General features: G+C 37.3%; 1 protein-coding gene across 5 annotated transcripts in view; it reads right to left on the bottom strand.

Moving 5' to 3' along the window:
- The window catches only part of LOC115214201 (neuronal acetylcholine receptor subunit alpha-10-like), a 247,720-nt gene that overhangs the window by 9,911 nt on the left and 214,436 nt on the right, over positions 1-23,373 (bottom strand). For all 5 annotated transcript variants that reach the window (XM_029783306.2, XM_029783315.2, XM_036501736.1 and 2 more), the window contains one exon: positions 2,494-2,580. In XM_029783306.2, coding sequence (XP_029639166.1) covers positions 2,494-2,580 — 87 coding nt within the window. The remainder of the gene's footprint in view (positions 1-2,493; positions 2,581-23,373) is intronic.

Here is a 23,373-nt window from a genome sequence, read left to right as displayed (position 1 = left end):
AAGCATAGCAGATCTCAGCTGAATTTGAACTCAAAGCATACAATAGGCGAAATGCCGTCAAACATTTCGACCGGGACGCGAACATTTCTGCCAGTTCACCGTGTTAGAACAATAAGTATTCACTTTAGCATTATATTCTTTAATATTCTTATTGATAAGCGTTACTCTCTCTCTCTCTTACTTACACGAAATTTCGTGGTATTTCACCCCATAACTTTTCATACAACTGTGAATTCCTCATACATTTTTCTATCATTTAAGCTTAAGAAAAGTATACTTATATTTTAAAATTAAAAAGTTTATGTTAATTTAAGGTGAATAGGTGCCTTGCTGCCTCCCTTGAGGTCGCAGATATTTTGATGTAACCTTTTTACTACTGAACCAAATCTGAAGCTATTTATGCCAAAGCGTAGCTGAGGAGGTGTCCTCTTTAAAACTGTCAACAGTTTGCAACTTAGTTGAGGAGTGAATTTGTGGTGAAGCTTGGAAGCTGCTGCAATTGAAAAAATGGTGGACTTAAGAATACATTCAACCACTATCGTGGTTGATATATATATATATATTTCAAAGGGCCAGCTTTGTCACATCCTGTGTCACGCTGAATCTTCCCAAGGTCTACGTTAAGGGTACACATATCTGTAGAGTACTCAGCCGCTTGCACGTTACTTTCGCAAGCAGGCTGTTCCGATGATCGGATCAACTGGAACTCTCGTCGTCGTAACCGACGGAATGCCACGATATATATATATATATATATATATATATATTATATATATATATATATATATACACACACACACCGACAGACAGATAGAGAAAAAGTTGAAAGAACGGTAATGATGAGGATGTACGTTATATATGGATCACTAGCTAACTGTCAAGTTATATTTTAAAACTCTGCAAGCTATAGACACAGTTAACATGATCAAAGCTTTCTTGCATATCGTATGACATTTATAACTTTCAATGCCTGTCTTCTTATGTGTGTTGCTTTGTGTTTATGTGTCAATAATAATCGCCAGACATCATAAGATTAATCTATGTAGAAGAGTTGACAGTTGATCCATGACTCTGCATAGGTTAAGGAATGCAACTGATATATAGGCGACTTTACAAACACCGTTAAATATGATTTATGTTGCTATATTAGCGAGTCTGCGAGATGATTTCGATTTTCATTCAAGACTCCTTTTCTACCTGCTCCCATGTTATATTAATGAAGACCACGATTTCAAATTTAACCATGGAACTAAAAATATTTTGATCTACTTGCAAATAAATACTAATTCCTAGAAAAGAAAATTGGCATTTATGATGGTATGATGGTGAATTTACACCAATTAAATTTGTGACAGTTGTAATTACTGTTAAAATTTTTAGGGAAAAGATAGACAAAATAACATATTCTTAGGTAAGTGTTAAATATTAGAGGTCTACAAAGAAAATGCGGATTATAGTCTTCATGTTAAGACTATTATCAAATGTCAGCAATTTACTCTCAAAAAATAAGGTTGATAGCAAATAAACACTTGGGACTTGGCTAATATATGTGCCCCATTGACAGCTGCAGGATTCTTGATACATAACTGCAATTGTGATATTCTTCAGATTTAAAGAAATGTAAGAATAAATTCAAACTCAATAAAATACGAGCAGAAGGAAAGAGAGGTTTGGATTCTCTCATCTAAGTAGCATCGTTTAAGTTTAAATGGAATTGAAAATAGATTTCTGACATATCTTAGCGATGTAAAATAGGTGAAATGGCATTAATCTGAAGCCAAATAAAATTTCCGATGATGATTTGCACCAAATACTTCTTGCTGAACTTTCAGGAATTTTATTTCCGTAGTTTTGTTCTGAATACTCATTACGTTCCTGTCGGCACATTGCTTTCGATGGCTCATTCAATTTGTTGACGTTTCGCGTCAAGGAGTGATTCCCTACATGGTATTTTAGCTGAAACGTAATCAAATTTCCTTGTGGACATATGCTAAGAGCAATTCAAGTCTTCAAATATACAGGAAACCAAGAAAGCATTAGGTAATCTTCCAGAAACTTAGCTCCTTTTTAAAACCTATTCACATGCAAGAAACATTTGTGATTTGAGATTTAAATCGAATCGTTGAGATATGTAAAGAATATAAAGAATATAAATTTTATGTAAGTAATTAAAGAATTTATCATCAACATCCAAGAACTACGAATAAATATATTAACATTATGCAACTGAACCTTTTAACATTATGCAATTGTATGTTTACTTCAAACACAAATATGGCAAGGTCCTGAAGAACTCATTTATATACTCCGAGTGAACCTTGTCTGTGACACTGTTGCGGTTCCTGTTTCAGCTTAAATCATTCCGTTGATGACATGCTGAAAGCATGAGGGTTATAGCTTGTGTTTTACCACTTTTGAAATAAATGACTGTGCTCTCACATTGATTAAAAATCGATAAGTAAATAATTCGAAAAATGAAAAAACTAGACTTACCAATTAGTGGAATTGCTGAAGCTGCAGGTGGTGTTGACTCTGCTAATAATAATAGCAATACGAAGAAGGCAACAAATATATTCATCCCTTTGAGAAAAAAAAAACAGGTAATTGATCAATTTAGATAGACAGACATATATTATAATACAAGATGCTAAATTAGTTTTATCAAATTTTTTATATCGTATCGTCATGCTTCATATCGACTGTATTGTAATTTATTCTTCAATAATAGTTTATATTTTTATTAGATAATGAAACGATCTTGATTATTAAAACTTAATGAAGAGAATTATTTGAAGATTATTTGATTTGTTAACTAATTTAAGCTGCATGATGTCAATAAACGTTAAATTGCAATCTAGGTTCTTGACAGAATTATTTCAACTCAACCAGAGCATTCAACAAGATCTGAAATGTTTTCTTGCGTAAATACAAGACTTTATCCTAATATAATGGTAGACATGATGCCCTGCTTTTATTAAGTATCTCTTAATACTCCATATGAGATAAACTGAAATTATCGAGGGCGGATACAAAGTTTACTTCAAGACTCAATGCATTACGTATGTGTTCCCATTGCATTCCGCCTAACTTTAACACATACACAAATATGAATATCACCGTTGTAAAGGTAGTGAAACTGTGAACTGTCCATTGCAATGTGTCACCAACGTCGTTGCTGTTCATAAATTCCTATCTTTTATCATTCATTTTTTATTACGGCCATGTTGGGACAATGCCTTGAATAATATTTTAGTAGAACGAATTGACACTAGGGCTTACTTCTTTTAAAGGATAGCTCCTATTTTATCGGACTCTCTTGCCGAACCGCTATGTTACAGAAGCGAAAACGCATGAACACTTGTTGTCAAGCGGTGGTGGAAGACAAACAGAAGTACACACAACCATAGTTATACAGATTCATATGACAGGCTTCTTTATTTTTCCGCCCACCAAATTCACTCACAATGCTTTGGTCGGCCTGCGTTTATACTAGAAGATACTTGCACAAAGTGCCACGTACCGAGATTGAACCCGGAACCATATGGTTGTGAAGCAAACTTCTTACCACACAGAATGATTATTTTGTGTAAAATGACTGCAAGAAGAAACTGTATTATGCTCATGTATTTGGCTTACAGTGTGGTTATAGCTATTCTAAATCATTAAATACAATAACAACGGAAACTTCCTCAGAGGATGAACGCAAAAAAAATTTACACTTTTCGCAGCCTCAGTAAATACGAGCATCAAGAACGATTCGCTACATTTACAAAAAACATTAACCCATTTGGGTTAGACAGACATACATACATACATACATATATGACATACATACATACATACATACATATATGCATGCAGGCTGACAGACATACAGTCATGCATGTAAGTTTATTTTATGTGATTACGTGATCAATCAGACTACCAGATGTTGTTATACACCGTTGCTTCGCATCGTTTTTGCTTTCGAAAGATGCCACATCACTGGCTAGAAGAGAAAGCCAGCATTCCAATTGATCATAAAACTAGTTCGTTGCAGTGTTATCCATTTACAGCTGACTGGAGTAGAATGTGAAATGAAGCCGAAGAACACAACGTATCGCTCCGTCTGGGAATCGAATCCACGACATGGGAATCGTGAGTGCAGTACCCTAACCACCAGGCATGCGCATAGTGCATGTATATATATTCTTTTATTCTTTTACTTGTATCAGTCATTTGACTACGGCCATGCTGCATCACCGCCTTTACTCGTAGAAATCGACCCTGGGACATATACTTCGTAAACCTAGTACTTATTCTATCGGTCTCTTTTTCCAAATCGCTATGTTACGGCGTCGTACACACACCGACGTCGATTTTCAAGCGATGGTGGGGGAATATATATATATATATATATATATATATATATATATATATGAGGATCTTCTTTTAGCTTTCGTCAACCAAATCCACTCGCAAGGATTTGGTCGGCGCGAAGCTATAGTAGAAGACACTTGCTCATGGTGCCATGTAGTGGGACTGAACCCGGAACCATGTGGTTGGGAAACAAGCTTCTTAACACACACCCACGCCTGATCCTATGTATATATATATATATATATATATATATATATATGAGGATCTTCTTTTAGCTTTCGTCAACCAAATCCACTCGCAAGGATTTGGTCGGCGCGAAGCTATAGTAGAAGACACTTGCTCATGGTGCCATGTAGTGGGACTGAACCCGGAACCATGTGGTTGGGAAACAAGCTTCTTAACACACACCCACGCCTGATCCTATGTATATATATATATATATATATATATATATCACCGCGATCACTTTGACCGACCAGACTATCAGATGTTGCTACACATCGCTGGTCACAATGCGCTTCGCATTGTTTTAGCCTTCAAATGACGCCACCCCGCTGGCTAAGCGAGCAGGCCAATATATATATATATATATTACTGCTGTGATTTTTGCTACTAAGGTATCGGTTAAACTGTTGATTAATCTACTACAAGATTATTCATCTTTCTATTTCACATAATATATATATATATATATATGTATGTGTGTGTGTGTGTGTGTGTGTGTATGTGGATCGTTTGTAGAAATACTTAAATCCGGAGGAGAAGCACACTCTAAAATATAGAGCAGTTAATATTATAGTGGGGTAGGACGGTTTATGGGGTTACCCTGTGTTTCTCGTTCGGAAGGGTTTTAGCCTTACGGCGTGCCTTCAGACCCAAAGCACTGCTGGCCTGATAACTCTTTAAAATATGGAGTGGGGAAAAGCCTCGTTTTTAAGGGGAACTCGCTAGGTGATTATCTCATCGCGGTTCAGCTGTCGCAGACTCCTCAGCATATATCGCGGGTTTCTGTAGTAAGATAAGTATTTTCGTGCCTAAAAATTAATAAATTAATAATATAATAATTAATATATTGATAAAATTGGTAAGACAGCAAAAGAGAGAAAGAGACCTCGATATTACGTAAATAGAGGAATTTATCTGTACATGTGATATGTGACAATTATTCGGTAGCCATGATAAAACTACATATATATATATATATATACGACCCTGTTGATTTATTGACACCCAAAGCTTCTACAACTAAATTTTGTCAATTTCCTGACCACCATGTTTGGTCCGTAACCTCTATACATCCCTTATCTTTATATTTTTATATTTTTTTAGATTTTTATCATTTTTATTCCTATTTTTATTTCTTTACTTTTATTTCTATTTCTATTTTTACTTTATAAACTTATGCCTTTATATTCATTTATATTTTTTTATATTCTTTATATCTCCTTTATATCTCCTTATATCTTTTTATATCTTTATACTCTACATTTTTATATTTTTCTATACTTACACTTTTTATATATTTTTTATATATTTTTTATCCTTCGTCCTGAATTCTCGCCCCTCCATCTTTACTCCTATTTACTCTTATTACCAGGTTCCTTCACGTCTATATATGTATTTATTTATTAATTTATTTACATTACTTCAACATCCAAATTTCCTCATTCTACATTGAGAGAAGAAAGAGATGGACGCTTCAATTCTATGCTGTTGCCGAATTATGTCGTACGCGAATGAGAGGATTTGCATCCCCAACCAAGAATTTGTGATGTAACACATGTCCTTGAGGAAGCTGTTGTGCGCGGCTGAAGAAGGCCACAGACATACATTATGCATTGTTATAAATCTATCTAATAAAGGCCCGAAACATATGTACCGCTGAATCCTTGGCATCATGTTTTTATTTTGATCAATTATATATATATATATATATATATTGATAGATAGATAGATAGACAGACAAAGAGACAGACAGACAGATAGATAGATAGTTAGATAGATACATATATAAGTGTGTGTGTACATGTGTGTGTGCGTGTGTCCGTGTGTGTGTGTGTGTGTGTGTGTGTGTGTGTGTGTAGTGGTTTATTCATCAGATATGAGAATGACCAAGCTTCTACAAATAGACAAAGGAAGCAGGTAATGTGTTGTTTATAAGTTGCGAATTTTTAGCAGAAAATTATTTGCCGTAGAATATACAGTAATATTCACTTGCAGTAGAACTGTTTGAGTGCGATGTATCACCTTTCTGTTTGGACTCTGCAATACAGTTTCGTGAAGATTCAATTATCTTGGAACCTGGTGCTCACTTCTACGTTTATAGTGTGGTTTCGGTCACGCACATCCCATCAATTTCGGCCGACCTTCCTAATTGAAGCCCCAGACAACCACAGACGAAAGATAGACCTTTGAAAATTGGTCCCAATAAATATTGTTATTTTCTTGTTTCAGCAATTGCTTCGCACTTAATTTATGTAATGAGCAACTTCGATTGTGTCAGTGATTTAACTATTGATAAACGATATTTTCTGTCGAACAACAATCTTAATATTGTAAAACAGACAGACTCTCACATCTTTAGGAATGCATGTATTCCAATATCATGCATAAGTTTTATTGTTACATAGATTGATGTCATCTTCTATAAAAGATTTCGAATTCTATATTATGTAATATATTTTCTATATTACATACTGTTATTTAATACTATTATAGCGGAAAGAGTGCTGATTAGGGCGAAAGAATATAATACCTAACTGCTTTTTTGGTAAAATGCTCAGTAGACCATATTAACTCTTTTACAAAGTAGGGATTTCAGTCAGGCTATATGGTAATTGTTACGTACAAGAGAACTAAAGTCAAAATATGTGGTAATCTTATTGTTGCAAAGCGATTAAACATGATGAATTCGTTTTTAGAAATATTATGTGCACTTACATGTACGTGTGTGTTTGTGTGTGTGTGAGTGCGCGCGCGCATGTGTTTATCCGCCTGAATATCCATCAGACTTTGCTCTTATCAGCTACTACATAGCTGAATCGTTGGTTATACGATTCTAATTCTCTTTCTTCTGACTGAAAGCTTTGTGACCTAATTAATTTTTTTTCCTTTTTCTCATTCGTTGTATAACAAGTTATAACTCTCATTTTATGTTCTCTTACCTCTTTACTTTTTCTCTTTTTCTCATATACTTTCTTTTCTCATACTATCAACACACCTTTTGTTTGTCTACTTACTCTTCTCCTCTAGAATCTAAATTCACAGAATCAGCAGAAAATTGATTGCAAGGTTACTGGCATTTATAACGTAATAGCTGATTTATATTAAGCAATAATATGCATTTTGCGAGCACAAGCTCAAAACTCGTTAACAGTTAATTTCAGTTTCGTTTATAAGAAATTAGTTACAACTTCTGCTTCTATCAACAGTGCAGAAGAAAACTATAGTTTACCATATGAATAATTCGGATGTAGTTTATAATTAAGATTCACTTGTAATAGATTGGTCTTGTCATATCTGCAGAGAATTTAGATGCACAGAGGGAGAAAGTGTTTGTTGAAAGTATTGTTGAAACCAAGGTGTTTCATGGCTCCTGTCACCGTCTCAAATGAAGGTCACTTGCGTGGAAGCTAACAAATGCAAGAAAGGGTTTTCAAGACCATTTAGCAACGAGGCACAAACAACTGAAGAGAGCTATCCGTTTTAAAGAAGACAAAGATATCCTAATCATTGGTTAGAGAGAGCAAAATGAGAGGACAATAGTTCTCTACCTTCTCCCACTCCTCACCGAGTCATTTAATGTAAAATCAGTTCTTATTTCTGCAATACAGTAAAATCAAATAAATACCGACGTTGTAATAGCTTACAGCTTACAGTTGTAAGTTTCATGTCTTTTCGATGTAAAATTGACAACTTTCTTCAAACTATAGCAGCATGATCCATATGCAGAAAAAGTTTACATCATGAGGTTCCATCCTATTAAATATCAAATAATAATTAATGCGGATAAAGGATGTACGATTTCTTCGTTGAAGGACAGGTGAAAATATGCTTCACAGTACCCTTAGTAGAAATAATAAGGCTTCTTTCAATAACTTCTCCATAGAATATTTCAAGATTTTCAAATAGTGAATGGCAAAATAAATCCACTTATTTTGAGTGAGAAGCATGCTTTATACTAGGATCGCTAGAGAATGGTATTCAGTCATATGCAACCTAACCAAGAGCTTTTCGTAGGTCAAACTGCCGAGAGACTTAGCTTACTACCTCTACGTAGAAAATTCCATTTCTGAATTTATCATTCGCCTTTATTTCAAATCTACAAGAAGATCAAAATGATGCAGAAAGTCGGTACCAAGGTTAGGATACGGAAGTTTGGCAATTATAAAGAACCATTTGAACTGACGCCTCAAATTAAGACCCAATGTCAGATTTTTCACCGAAAGTAGAAGTAAGATAACGCTTAATAGCTTGTAATATAATAGATGATGGTTTCCACAAATCGCTTAAGAATTTCACGGGCCTAATGTTGCAAGCTTCTCGTGTATCAGATAGGAATCGATGTTTTGAAATCGTGTCATAGGCTGGAATATGTGACATATCGAAAGAACCCCCTCCCCGCCCCCAGCGATGTACTTGCACTTAATCCCTGGCGACGGCTCTTTCCTGCCGTTGGACAGATGATTTGAAAGGATACGGTTGAATAAAGTTGTGGACATTAACCGAAAAACGATTATGATACCAACAAAACATTGTGGGGGAAGCACTCCGTCGGTTACGACGACGAGGGTTCCGGTTGATCCGAATCAACGGAACAGCCTGCTCGTGAAATTAACGTGTAAGTGGCTGAGCACTCCACAGACACGTGTACCCTTAACGTAGTTCTCGGGGATATTCAGCGTGACAAGGCCGGTCCTTTGAAATACAGGTACATCAGAAACAGGAAGTAAGAGTGAGAGAAAGTTGTGGTGAAAGAGTACAGCAAGGATCACCACCATCCCCTGCCGGAGACTCGTGGAGCTTTAGGTGTTTTCGCTCAATAAACACTCACAACGCCCGGTCTGGGAATCGAAACCGCGATCCTATGACCGCGAGTCCGCTGCCCTAACCACTGGGCCATTGCGCCTCCACCTAACAAAACATTGTAGGCCTTTCTACACTTCCTAGAAATTCCCTTGGCCACGAGAATTCTAGCGGGTTGAATATATTGAGAATTGCAACTGTTCGAGTTTATCAGATAAAGTCTGAATTCTAACTTCAACTCAGGGGTAATAGAAGAGAGGTAAGTGGGAGAATAAGCTTCCACATTATCAGGTCTAGAAAAACAAATCATGCTTAACGCTAATAGGTCGCTTAATCGGTCGATTAAGAGAAACTACTGTGGCTTCGCCGTGATATTTACTCGGCTGCCTAGAGATTCGGCTTGGAATCCTCTACAGCCCAAAATTAATTAAAGCGTATTAGATAGGATATTACGGGACTTGCATGACAAATGATCTAAAATCGGATGGTAAGAAATGGCAATGTCATGCACTGCTAATAATCCCAAATAGAACAAAAGTCGTTGAAATTAGCAGTTGCATTAAATTATCATTACTTTCGATCAAATATAAGAAAACTATCTACAAAAATGACCGTCATTCTGTTTTGACAAACATGTATGAGCTAGAGAGGGAAAACTTTTATCTGAGAGTAATGACACGAAAGATCCAACCCAAACAAGTGCTGGCGTGAAGACAGGAGATATTTTATACATCGAAATGCTTAATTAAGCTGTAATATTATCAATTAACCTGCAAGTAGCTATACAAAAAGTAGTGTCTGAGAAACTGCAAAAATTGGTAGCCTTTACAGCCACTTCGAGAAAATAGTACAACGCTAAAAGTAAATAGACTCTATAGTTCTTAAAGAAATAGTTTACAATCCAGCAAAATATTTAAATTCGTTGTATTCTGTGTGTTTGCTGCCACACAAAGTTTAACAAATAACCCTACTGTGTAGTTTAAATCAGTGCAACTATACCATGCCACAAGATGGTTGTTAAAAAGTGTATAAAAATAATACTCGTATAGGATATACCGAAAGAGATGCAAATATACTCAGAATTCCACTCTTACCAGCAGATATGCTCACTCAAAATTATGTTTCCTTGTCTGAAACATTGACAGCCGTCGAATTGTATATTTTATGTTCCAGCTCCTTACGTCATGAGCTTTAATCCTACAAAGTCATCTTAGTTTCTATAATATAAAATACCCGTCATGTATGGTGATCGATTAATCAATTAGACGACACTCAAAATTATTGGATTTGTATCTTTGTTAATTATTATTATTAGTATTATTATTATTATTACTACTACTACTACTACTACTACTACTACTACTACTACTACTACTACTAGTAGTAGTAGTAGTAGTAGTAGTAGTAGTAGTAGTAGTAGTAGTATTTCATGAAAACTCTCAGCAAGCTGGATATGATGGAAATTGTCATCTGTTGACAGCCAGTAGACAAAGGTGACACTTATTTATTCACCATTCTTCAAGAACCCTGCACAAAACTTTCGCAGTTCAAACAATGATGATTTTTGTGGTTGTTCTATCCTTACATTTGTACCAATCTTTTTGAACTACGTTAGCGCGCCAATCACTAGTGGTGTCACGTCCACTCTCTTCATTGCACACTTCAAATCATAATAGTTGTTTGCTTTTTCATTCTTTTTTCGATTTTGTTGTCACTAGAATATGGTGTGTCGATTACGAAGCATGCTTTTCCTTTTCTGTTCACCACAACAATGTCAGGTTTCCGATGTCTAATCTGATGATCACACTGAATCATTGCATCCCACAGGATTTTGCGATCCTCATTCTTGTTCTACTTCACCTTTTTTTCTTCTTCTTCTTCTTCTTCTTCTTCTTCTTCTTCTTCTTCTTCTTCTTCTTCTTCTACTTCTTCTTCTAATTATTATTATTATTATTATTATTATTATTATTATTATTATTATTATTATTATTATTATTATATTTTTTACTTTTGCTTTACATATGCACAAGCTGGCAACAAGTCTCACCCAGAGACCTCAAGAGACAACAAGTTGGAAGTTCATGTTGGTGTTATGCCTAGGGTGCCATATATTTGGTTTTGTACTTAGTGTTGTACTAGTGGATGTCTAAAAAAACATACGAAAATTATGTTTGTTTTAAAACTTGAGATTACAAAGAAAGTATTTTGCGTAGGATATGAGCAGTTCCCATGAGCACTATCTTTTGAATTTCTGCCATTCTGCCATTATTATTATTATTATTATTATTATTATTATTATTATTATTATTATTATTATTATTATTATTATTATTATTATTATATTATCATTATTATTATTATTATTATTATCATTATTATTATTATTATTATTACGTCAACAACAACTGTTGGTTTGCTCTCAAGATAGCAATTAGAGCAGAGTCGATTAGGTTTAGTAAGGCTCTAGCTGTAGAACGTAGGAAAAGAGAGCGGGATTTAGTTAGAAAACTAGAAGAGGCTCTTGAGACAGACATCAAAACCGACGTGTTGGCGGCTAGGTTGGCCCTCGACCAACACTTTGACGCCAAACACGAAGGCTGCGTTGTCAGAGCTAAGGCGCGTTTGCTAAGCGGGGAGGCGACTAAGACCGCTCGATGGGCCCGCGTGGCGGGGGCGAAGCGTGGCATTCGGTCTTTGGTGGACCAGAAATTGCGCGAGGTTTCCGAACCGAAGCAGATGTGTGATGTGTTTCAGCGGCCCTTTGCTCAACTGTTTGGGACGAACGGTGGGACGGACAACGGTACAGACTTTGGTGTGTACCTGGACGGCCTACCGCAACTCTCAGATAGCGAGCCAGAGTGCTGCGGAAAGCCGATATCTGCCTGGGAAGTGGAAGAAGCGATGAAAAGCTGCACGAGAGGTAGATCGCCGGGTTTGGATGGTCTGCCCTACGAGCTTTACATTTCAATGCCAGACTTGTCTGCGGGCCTCTTGGCAAACGTCTACTGCAACTGGCAGCAAAACGGGAGAATTTCTGCTTTTGTTTGTCGAGGAGTGGTGGCTTTGCTGACAAAGGACCTAAACAAGGGGGACGTTATAGGGAACTTTAGGCCCATCACTCTGCTCAATGCAGAGTTGAAGATTTTTGCCAAGGTACTAGCCAAGAGATTGGCTCTTGTCGTGGACAAGCTGATTGGCGAGGCGCAGACATGCGCCGTGCCGACCATGTCGATACACAATAATCTCTATCTCATGCGCTACATCATAGAGAGGGTGGTTAACGACGCTGGTGCGGCTGGGGCTTTGAACAATTTAGATGAGAGTAAAGCCCTCGATAGGGTCGACTATCGATACTAGCAGCTGTTCCCAAGGCAGCCAGTTTCGGACCAGTCTTCCGCGGGTGGATCGCTGCTTTATACAGCAACATCTGCTCGGTGATACGGGTGAACGGTCACCTTTCGGAGCCGTTTGACATCTCGTGTTCGGTCCGCCAAGGATGCCCTCTCTCCTCCTTCTTGTACGTATTGACTCTCGGGCCATTACTGCGCAAGTTTGAGGTTTTGAGGGGTATCCCGCGCGATCTAGGAGGTGGAAACAGCGTGTCTACCTATGCAGACGACGTCACCGTGATGGTGTCGAGCCACAGGCACATTGACCTGATCGGCGAGACGTTAAACGAGTACGAAGCGGTGACAGGGGCAACAATTAACGCGGAAAAGTCCGTGGGTTTGCAACTGGGCACCTGGAGAGGCAAGTCCATGCCGTCCAACAGCTTCGTAGGGCGCTTGACAGACGGACCCGTTAAACTGCTCGGGGTCTGGTTTGGTACGGACCTCCAGGTGGATAAAAACTGGGAAGAAGTGACGAGCGGGGTGGCCAATCTCACCCAGAAATGGGCCGAGAGGAAGCTCTCCCTGAAAGGTCGAGCAGAGATGGCGAATGCGTACATCGCATCCGTCATCTATTACCGATTGACCTTCGCCCCTTGTCCCAACCGCTGGTTGGCCAAGCTGGTGCGCTTGCTCTTCAACTTTTTGTGGAAAGGCCAGGTACCACTGGTCAGGCGATCCATCTGCTGTCAACGACCGCTGAACGGAGGCCTTGGCATGCCGTGGTTACTGATGCGCAGACATGAGCTCAGGCTACGGCATCTCAAGCGTTTCCTAGACGAACAGGTGTGGTCGTCTTTTGTCAGACGCGACATTCCATAGCTCGTCTCTTTGACAGAGCTGCAATCCTGGACCAAACGCAGACCGAGAAAGGGCGCTTAGCACCTCGAGTGCCGTCAAGCTCTCTCCGCCCTACGCCAAGCGGGCAATGCGATCGGTAGTGGTTCCACTCTAGCATTCTATAGAGAGTTAGAGAAAGAAAAGTGCGTCGACGTTCTCGGGGAAAAATCTAGGCGTTAGCGATATCGATTTGAGGACTTTCGGACCGGCGCCAATGGATAATTTCCAGAGGTCGCTCGCCTGGCAGTGCTACCGAGGGGCACTGTCTGTTCGGGATAAACTCTACCGGCACGGAAGTGTCGTCAGCCGGACCTGGCCGAGGTGCTGCCATGACGACGAAACCGTTCTGCACGCACACGTCCAGTGTCCGAGTATTGCTGAACTATGGGTTATGTCGAACAGATACTGTTGCGTATAAGACGGATCCGGCTATCAGCTGAATCCATAGTGAAGATTGCCCCGCCGACCTCCTTTAACCGGGAGGGCAAGGCAGTTTTCCTTTGCCTAGTGGCTGTAGCGAAAGTGGTGGTATGGTGGACCCGTTTGAAAGGGCTAAGGTCAGACTCTTTCCTCTTTGACCCAGGCTCCCGTGGCTTTTATGGTTTTTTCCACGAGTAACCTTTCGAAGTGCCTCCCCCTATTGGAAGTTTTTCATTGTTAAATATTTTCGTTGTTACAGTTTTTTACACTGATTTTTACAAACGGAAAAATACCCTTTGTAACTTTCATCCTGTGTTTTGTCCCTTTATGTTATAATCAATTTTTACCAGCCCTTGTGGCCAATAAAAGAATTGATTAATATTATTATTATTATTATTATTATTATTATTATTATTATTATTATATTATTATTATTATCATTATTATTATTATTATTACTTTTTTTTTCTTCTTTCAAATTTGCTTCCATTTCTTGCCGAGTGTCTTCCCGACTCCTAGTGCAAAGAAACTCATAGTATACATTGGTAGGCCATTAAACCAAACTCAATAGTTCGTTCATCATTTTCTTTAAATTAAAAAAAAAATTTTTTTTTAAGTTAAATTAAAATACATGAGCAGCAACAGTTCTCACATCGACAATGCTCTTCTCAATACGTGTGATGTACCAGTTAAGACAATCTTTTGCACTTCTTGCAGGGATGGTAAGCCAGGGATCATTCTCATATAATTTTTGGTTCATTTCTTGATCATTCCTAGTGCTCCTACGATCACTGGTATTGTAACCGCCTTGAGATGCCACATTTTCTCAATTTCAATGAGTAGGTCTTTATATTTTCTGAGCTTATCAAACTCTTTCGCTGAGATATTATGATCACAGGGGATGCTCATGTCGATCAATAAGCAAACTTTATTGTTTTGGTCTTTCACAACAATATCTGGTTTATTGGCCTTGATGGTTCGGTCTGTATGTACTGGAAAGTCCCACAGAATGGTTATTATTATTATTATTATTATTATTCAGTAGTTTTATTTTTATAGCGTGCTTTCACTTCACTACCGAGCGCATCTCTGTGTGCCTTGGGTATGTGCTGTGATTTGTTGTGATACTCTGATGGTTATTGTATGGAAAGTGTTCTGCGTAGGATGTGTGCAGTGCCTAGTAGTGCAATTTTCTGTATGTTATATGTGTTTGTAAGTCCTGGTGTTTTTGTTATGTATTTGTCTGAATATTTTTTTATCATGCCTAATGCACCTACTATGATAGGAATTGTTTCTGTTTTCAGATTCCACATTCTAGTTACCTCTATTTCCAGGTCTTTGTATTTTGAGAGTGTCTCCATTTCTTTTATAGACACGTTGCCATCTGCCGGTATTGATACATCAATTAGAAAGCATTTTTTTTCTTCGTGATCTCTGACAACTATATCTGGTCTGTTGGCCTTAATTTCTCTATCTGTGTGTATCGGCATATCCCAGAGTATGGTTGCTTTCTCGTTTTCTGTGACCTTTTCTGGTGTGTGCCTATACCATCTTTTTTCTGTTGTTATTCCATAATGTTGGCATAGCTTCCAATGTATGTAGGTTCCAACTCTGTCATGTCTGTGAATATATTCCTTCTTAGCCAGGACTGGGCAGCTAGAGATAATATGATTTCTTGTTTCTTGTCCATCTCCACATTATTATTATTATTATTATTATATTATTATTATTATTATTATTATTATTAGTTGCATTTCACCCGTCGGTACGTTCTAAGTTCTAATTCCACCGAGGTCAACTTTGCCTTTTGTCCTTTCGGAGTTGATGAAGTAAGTACCAGCTGAGTACTGGGGACGATGTAGTCGATTAGTCCTCCTCCCTTCAAAGTTATTGTTGTTATTGATGTTGTTTTACTTCTCACATCACCCGGTCTTGTTTGCTCTGGTTGATTCTGTGCAAGCGCACTGCGGCCTGTTGTCAGAGGTCAAGCTCTGATACTTGGTTCTTAATTATCGTGGAAGGCATTGAACATCCAAGTACCAATCACATAATCTTAGCTGTCCCAAAAAGTTTTTCGGGCTTGCTCTGCTGTAATGTCAATTTCGATTTTTGTTTTTCATCTTACGTACCTGTGGTATGGTTCACACTTACTTCAATGGAAGAAGTGAGTGGCAAAGGGAGAAAGAGGAGAACAGAGAGGAAGTAAGAGAGAGAGAGGAAGTAAGAGAGAGAGAGGAAGTAAGAGAGAGAGAGAGAGAGACATTGTGTGATGACGGCGTTTGTTTTGTGTGGTTTTAAATGTTTATCACATCGGAAGAAAAGTAGATACATAGATCGATAGAAAATGTGATACATAGATACATACACTCTTTGTTAAATTAAAAGCGGGAGAGAGAAGGGACACGTAGGAAGTGAGAGAGAAAGGGAAAAGCGCGAGAGACAGTAGATACATAGATCGAAAGAAAAGTTAGTACATAGACACAATGTTAAATCAAAAATAAATAACAGCAAATACTGGATGTTACTTTAACTTTTCATTACCACACGAGGATAAAATTAACTGGCTAATGGCTGAGTACTCCACAGACATGCATACCTTTAACGTAATTCTCAGGGAGATTCAGCCTCACACAGAATCTGACAAGGCTGGTCTCTTTGAATTAGAGCTACAACTCATTTTGACCAACTGACTGGACTGGAGTAAGATAAACGTCCTATATAGGGGCAGGGAAATCTTTTTGGTCATTAGGGTTACTATGGGTGTTAATCCAGTCCTAAGAGCGGCATTTGTGGTTTTCACAGATGCCAAGCCCCCAGATAAATGCCGAGGCGCAGGCGAATACACGACGGATTAGCAATCATTTCGTCTTAGCTTTCACTTCTTATACTAAACACATAACATGTTTGCCTTACGATATGGAACAATTCGTTTCAATTTTGCCTTACGATATGGAATAATTCGTTTCCATTTTTCAAAAATAGCACTCTGTCAGTTTTAAGATTTTGGTTTTAGGATCAACACCACTAAAAACCAACCCTATGGCAGCGAGACTTCATACTCTGACACCTTCATACTCTGGCCCCACTAAAATGCCTCACCAAGAACTGGCCCAACCAAAAAGTGCTGTTAGATCATGTGGACTCAATAAAGCTATCCATACAGTTCACAATGGAAAAAGAAAAAGACAATCAGCTAGCATTCCTGAACGTATTAATAACACGCGCCAAGTATGGATTCAGGACATCATTATACCGCAAGTCGACTTTAACTGGACGATACCACAACATCAAATCCCACCATCCGTACAGCGTAAAGAGATGGATTGCTCAGTACATAAACCATCGAGCATATAAGTAGCGATCGTGATACACACAACGAAGAAATGATCAAGCTCAGTAACAATCTATTAAGCAACAACTACCCCTAAAGCATACTCTCCACTCCAATTATGAAGAAAAGAGTGGATGAAACCGATAAACTGTCCACAGTCTGTCTACCCTATGTGAAAGGCCGCTCTGAAAAGATACAAAAGATATGCAACCCATATGACAGATCAGTATTCAAAATTAATACAACACTTCGCAAATATCTCCTTCGAGTAAAACCGCCAATAGAATAGAATATGGCTAAGAACTGCGTGTACGCCAGCCCATGCAGGCGAAATAAGGGTAGAGGAACATCGCAAAGCTGTGAGATAGAGAGATATTGATAAATCGGGTATAGTTGATCATGTATGGAAAAATGGAGACCACCTCCCATTGTCGGATGAAGTTAAAATAATAGACAGAGAACAGCACTGGAAAATACAAAATCTAAAAGAAGCAGCACATATGCTAGGACACATGAACCTCCTAAGCAGACCGAGTGTAGATGTGAACAGCATATGGGAACCGGTATTAAAGAAGGATAGGAGAATATTAGATTTATAAGCCTTAAATTTCCCTCCATAATTGCCCACGTGATTATGGCCTAGTGGTTAAGAGCGCGGGGTACAATAATGATAATAATAATAATAATAATAATAATAATAATAGCAGCAGCAACATCGAAAAACATCTTAGGAATGAGAACCCAGGTTCAAAATTTGTCCAAGACTCCTGATGAAGCCTGGAGGGTATATCATCCGAAACGTTGTGTTAACAACAAACAAGATGTCAATTGTAAATAATGTGAATAAGGTACGTAATTCTTCTTAAATATAGAAATGTATAATTATTATCATTTTTATTTTTATTATTATTTTTATTATTATTATTATTATTATTAGTATTATTATTATCATCATCATCATTATTATTATTATTGAGTGAGAGAGCAGTGCATATTATCAAAGTGACACTGGGGTACAAATATACGAAGCCCAGTATACCCATCATGATTACCCGTCTGATAAGGGCACACCAGGCACATGCATCACAGCCCTATGTGTGCGACATGATGATCTCGTATCAAGATAAACAGCGTATAACCTTGCAGGTGGGGCCCAGTTAGAATTTTGTTCAGGTCGAGTAGCCCATCATGTTCAAAAGGTCCCTGAATAAGGATTGTTTAAAGATGTTGAACGAACCACCCCTGTTTCCAAAGGTGAATTATCCAAACCTCCAAGAATTACTTTCGGCACACGGCTATGATGCTCCTCCACTACTTCTGCTCGTGACCAGAGATGCACATATCGTCAGCCACTAAGGGACATGGTCAACTGGTTAAGATCAAACAACTGACAAGCAAATCTGTGGTATTGAGTAGGATATTTGCTGTAGTCCATCTTTTATACCAAGACAAAACAATGTACATGTACAAAACACTTCCAATCAGTTAACATCAGAAGACATAAGAGTCACACGGTCATTTATAATTTTAATTTTTTTCGTGGTTGTTGTTGTTAAGACGGCGAGCTTGCAGAATTGTTAACACGCTGGACAAAATACTTAGCGATATTTCGCCCGGTGCTACATTTTGAGTTCAAACTCCACCGAGGTCGACTTTGCCTTTCATCCTTTCGGGGTCGATAAATTAAATACTAGTGTAACACTGGAGTCGATGTAGTCGATGAGTCCCCTCCAAATAAATTTCAGGCCTTGTGCCTATAGCAGAGAGGATTATTATTATTATATTATTATTATTATTATTATATTATTATTATTATTATTATTATTATTGTTGTTGTTGTTGTTGTTGTTGTTGCTGCTGCTGTTGTTGTTGTTGTTGTTGTTGTTTTACTTCTCAGAGCGCTCTACCTTCCGTTTTGCTTTCATTTCCTAGAGAGTGTCTTAGAGCAGAGAAACTCACTGTACACATTGATAGGCCATTGAAATGAACACACCAGATTGTTCGTTTACAAAGTCAAATAAAGTTATGAGGGAAAGAAAAACTCATTTACATGGAAGGTAATTCTTCTCACAATGAAAATACTCTTCTCAGTAAGTGTTATGTACCATTTAAAAAAAAGATTTTGCACTTGTTGCTGGGATGGTAAGTCAAAGATCATTCTCAAATATTTTGAAGTTCCTTTTCTGATTACTTATAGTGTTCATACAATCACTGGTACTGTATTTGCTTTGAGATACCGTACTTTTTGTTTTCGATCTTAATGAGCAAATCTTTGTAATGTCTGAGCTTGTCAGATTCTTTTGCTGAAATATTAGAACACGAAGGATACTCCTGCCGATCAATAAACAGACTTTATTAGTTTGGTCTTTCAACGAGGACCGCTCCAGATACTCTGATTTTGCTCGTTCTGTTGGATACAGATGTTTTGCCGATTTCTTTAGCTATACACGAATCTAAAATTTTATTATGCAGGTCATCACTCGTTGTGGCCTTGTCTATGTTTTTTTCTTTAGTCATTACGGTCTAATTATGGCCTATCAGAACCGAGATTGCAGGAGTGGTAGTTCATGCGGGGAAGAGGCATTTGGGGACACACGTACACACACATATACACATATATATATATATACATACATACACACACACACATATAGTGTGGCTGTGTAAACAGCCGAGAATGATTTGATATTGGCTGTTTTCAGAGTTATACGGTTTTCAAAATCAACTCTCTCGTCAGTGAAATAACAACATGCTCGGCGCATATAAGTTTGCTTATATTATATATACATACATACATATATATATATATATATATATATATATATATATATATATATATATATTTAATAAGTGGGTGTGGGTGTGTATGTTTATCTGTGTGTGTGTATGTGCGTGTGTGTGTACTTATGTATATGGTGATTTGTTAATATATCCAACGTGATAATATGTTTCACCGGGAATTAGATAATTTAAAAGAAATAATTTTAAACACTATATTTGTGCAATTCGAGTTTAGAATATCAACTTCACTTTTGTCACTAATGTAAAATCCTCCAGTCTGGCAGACAGCCAATTCTGCATTTTTTTAAAAAGTGAAACTCGTCTCCGATGCGAGAGAAAGAATCTTCTCTGACAGAGAAGCCCTTCTACCAAAAAGGTAAACCCAACTCCTTTCGGAAAAGTGTGAAGTTCACAGTTAATCAGATACATGCTAAAGACACAGAAAGACACAATACGCGTATAATAACTCAAAGAAGAAAATAACAGCAGTATTTGTTACACGATGTAGTTATTGATCACAAAGTAGATGGGTCCAACGACAATGATCATAAACTAAAAATATATTTTAAAACGTTCTGAAAGGCTTTGCGTTCTGTTATGTCTGCTATGTAGGGGATGTAAGATTCTAGACATCCTAGCTATAAAAATCATATGGAAAAACTCAGGATTTGTGGTGCATTCAGGTGTCATTAACATAGTTAGCTTCTTCCGACATATGTCTACTTAATTTGGTTCCTTTTGAAAGTAAATTTTGGCTTGTTTACAATGTGTTGTTATTTTCTTTTACATATTCCTTGTAATTATATATAATTATATATAATGGTCTAAACACGCCCACACATTCATTGTTTAACATTTTCGGGTTATACAATAAAACTTCCACGATTTTATATGTGTTCGTCCCACCCTACATATCTTTATAAGGCCTATTGGGTGTTCACCTTTCTCTATACGTATGGATCGTTGATATATAATTGCACCCAGTAACCAATAATAAATTTAGTAGTAGTAGTAGTAGTAAGTAGTAGTAGTAGTAGTAGTAGTAGTAGTAGTAGTAGTAGCAGCAGAAGCAGCAGCAGCAGCAGCAGTAGTAGTAGTGGTAGTAGTAGTAGTAGTAGTAGGGAAAACTGGCAGAATCGTTAGCATGCCGGACAAAAGTGGGTTGTTGACTTAGCCTTTCATCCTTTGAGGGAAGGGGCGATAAAAAAAGAAACAACCAAACACTGGGGTCGAGGTAATCGACTAGCACCTTTTCCTGTCTTCAAAATTGCTGACCTTGTCTAATTAATAAAAAAATTGTTATCTTTTATTATTCGTTGCATAACTTGGGAATCACCATTGCTGTTTATCCTTCTGGGTCGATATAATGTTATACGAGATAAGTACTCGAGCTGAGGTAATCGATTCACCACCTCACTATCACCTTATAGCTTTTTTGTTTTGTCAACTATTAATCGAATGGTTGTCAGAGACGACCCAAGAGGGATTTCAACTTGCAGCTTAAGGAACGTTAAGTTAAGTTAAGTTAAGTTAATTTTTTGGCTCAAAAAGCAAAAAGCAAGGCCATGTAGGCCATGTATACAATTCAATACGATATTTTATTCAATATGCAGTAAAATTTTATTTTGGACGAGGGTGTGGGATCCCATGATTAACTCGATCTCCTGAAGGAGGAAAAGCAAAGTCAGCCCCGGTAACGTTGAAATGTAAAAAGGTTATCGGACGTAACTAAATACCACAAAGTACGTTGTCACTCGCTCTTGCGATGTTACTAATCCATCTTTTGTTATTCTGCTAAATAATAATTGTAATTACATCTACTTACACTGGATACTTTTAAAGCAACTGGCAAACTTATATCTAGAGAATCTGGATATTAACTCGATAAACAAACAAAATGTATGCAAAAACATTTAAATTCAAAGTAGTAAAAAATGATAGTAAGGAATTATTAGGAAAAAACTGCTTATTTATCATTAGATTAGTAGTCTAACAAAAGGAAAAAGAATCGATGAAACCTAATTAGGTATTTGAAAACATATTACTCGGTAGAAAGTTTTGATTCTGAAAGCAAAATGTGAAATATTGAAGATTTACAAGTAATTCACTTTTCTTGTGCAGAAAAGTGACTTCATCCTCAACCAAATAAAAGCAATTAGAACGCAAGTGTAGGTAAGCATATTTATATGTGAGCCAATTTAGATAATTTTTAAAATATTTATTACCACCTGGGCACCGGATTGAAAAGGCCAGAATAAGACGATCTGTGAAAGGAGCCTACACGCCGTCTCTCGGACTGCTAAAAATATTAGCCGATTAAAATACACCATCATCGTAAAAGAGGGCAGCTTTCAAGAGATTGTTTGTAACAACTTGAAATGGCAGTCAAATCAGCCCACACACACAAACTGAGGAAACACTTGCATAATCTTTTATTCACGAATAGAAATAATTCTATCAGTAACATTTTCCTGGAAGAACTATGGAAATTGGCTTCCTCGAAATATGTATCACACAGAACGTAGCAGATTTACATATGTTGAAGAAGACTCTTTCATCTTGCAGAATCAAACATAGATAATCTATTAAATTATACTAGTAAATTATGAATGAACTTGTATCTGGGCGTCTTGATATTTCACATGGCACAATGAAATACCGTTTTATTAACACTATCTTGTATCAAAAAAAATACACCTGAATTGTTAATTGGAAAATAGATGCAAAGCGCTGAAGTAGAGGCTCGGTTAGTTTATCATATATAAGGTAATGCTCAAAGAGAGTTACAGATTTCCGTGCACATAAAACATGCAAGTAATTCACAGAAAAATTAAGCAAACATTTTTGTATAGAAATGCTATTTGAACAGCTTTTTTTAAAATAGACTTTGAAAGAAAGCTGTTGCGTATCAGCAGATAACATAAATATGTCAAACTTCTCAGTAAGGCCTTGACATACTCATTTAGTGAGCTACGACCAAAATTGGCTTTCTGTGCTTAAGCAATCAGCTGAAGATCAATAGAAATATAGTGATTTAGAAACTTGTATGAAGCTAGAAGTTCATGGAAGAGGCTAATATATATATAATGATGTATATATACTCTTTCACTGAATCTGTGTCCGCAGTCTGGTTTTGTTCGCTGTTTTATTTCCGTTTGTGAGGAGATACAGTGTTTAGCAGTTTAAAATATTTACCAATGTATCCTGTTTAAGATTGATTTAGACATC

The sequence above is a fragment of the Octopus sinensis genome, linkage group LG1 (assembly GCF_006345805.1).
Source record: "Octopus sinensis linkage group LG1, ASM634580v1, whole genome shotgun sequence".
Taxonomy (NCBI): Eukaryota; Metazoa; Mollusca; class Cephalopoda; order Octopoda; family Octopodidae; genus Octopus; species Octopus sinensis.
The sequence above is the reverse complement of the archived record's forward strand: the minus strand, read 5'-3'. Positions and strand labels throughout refer to the sequence as shown.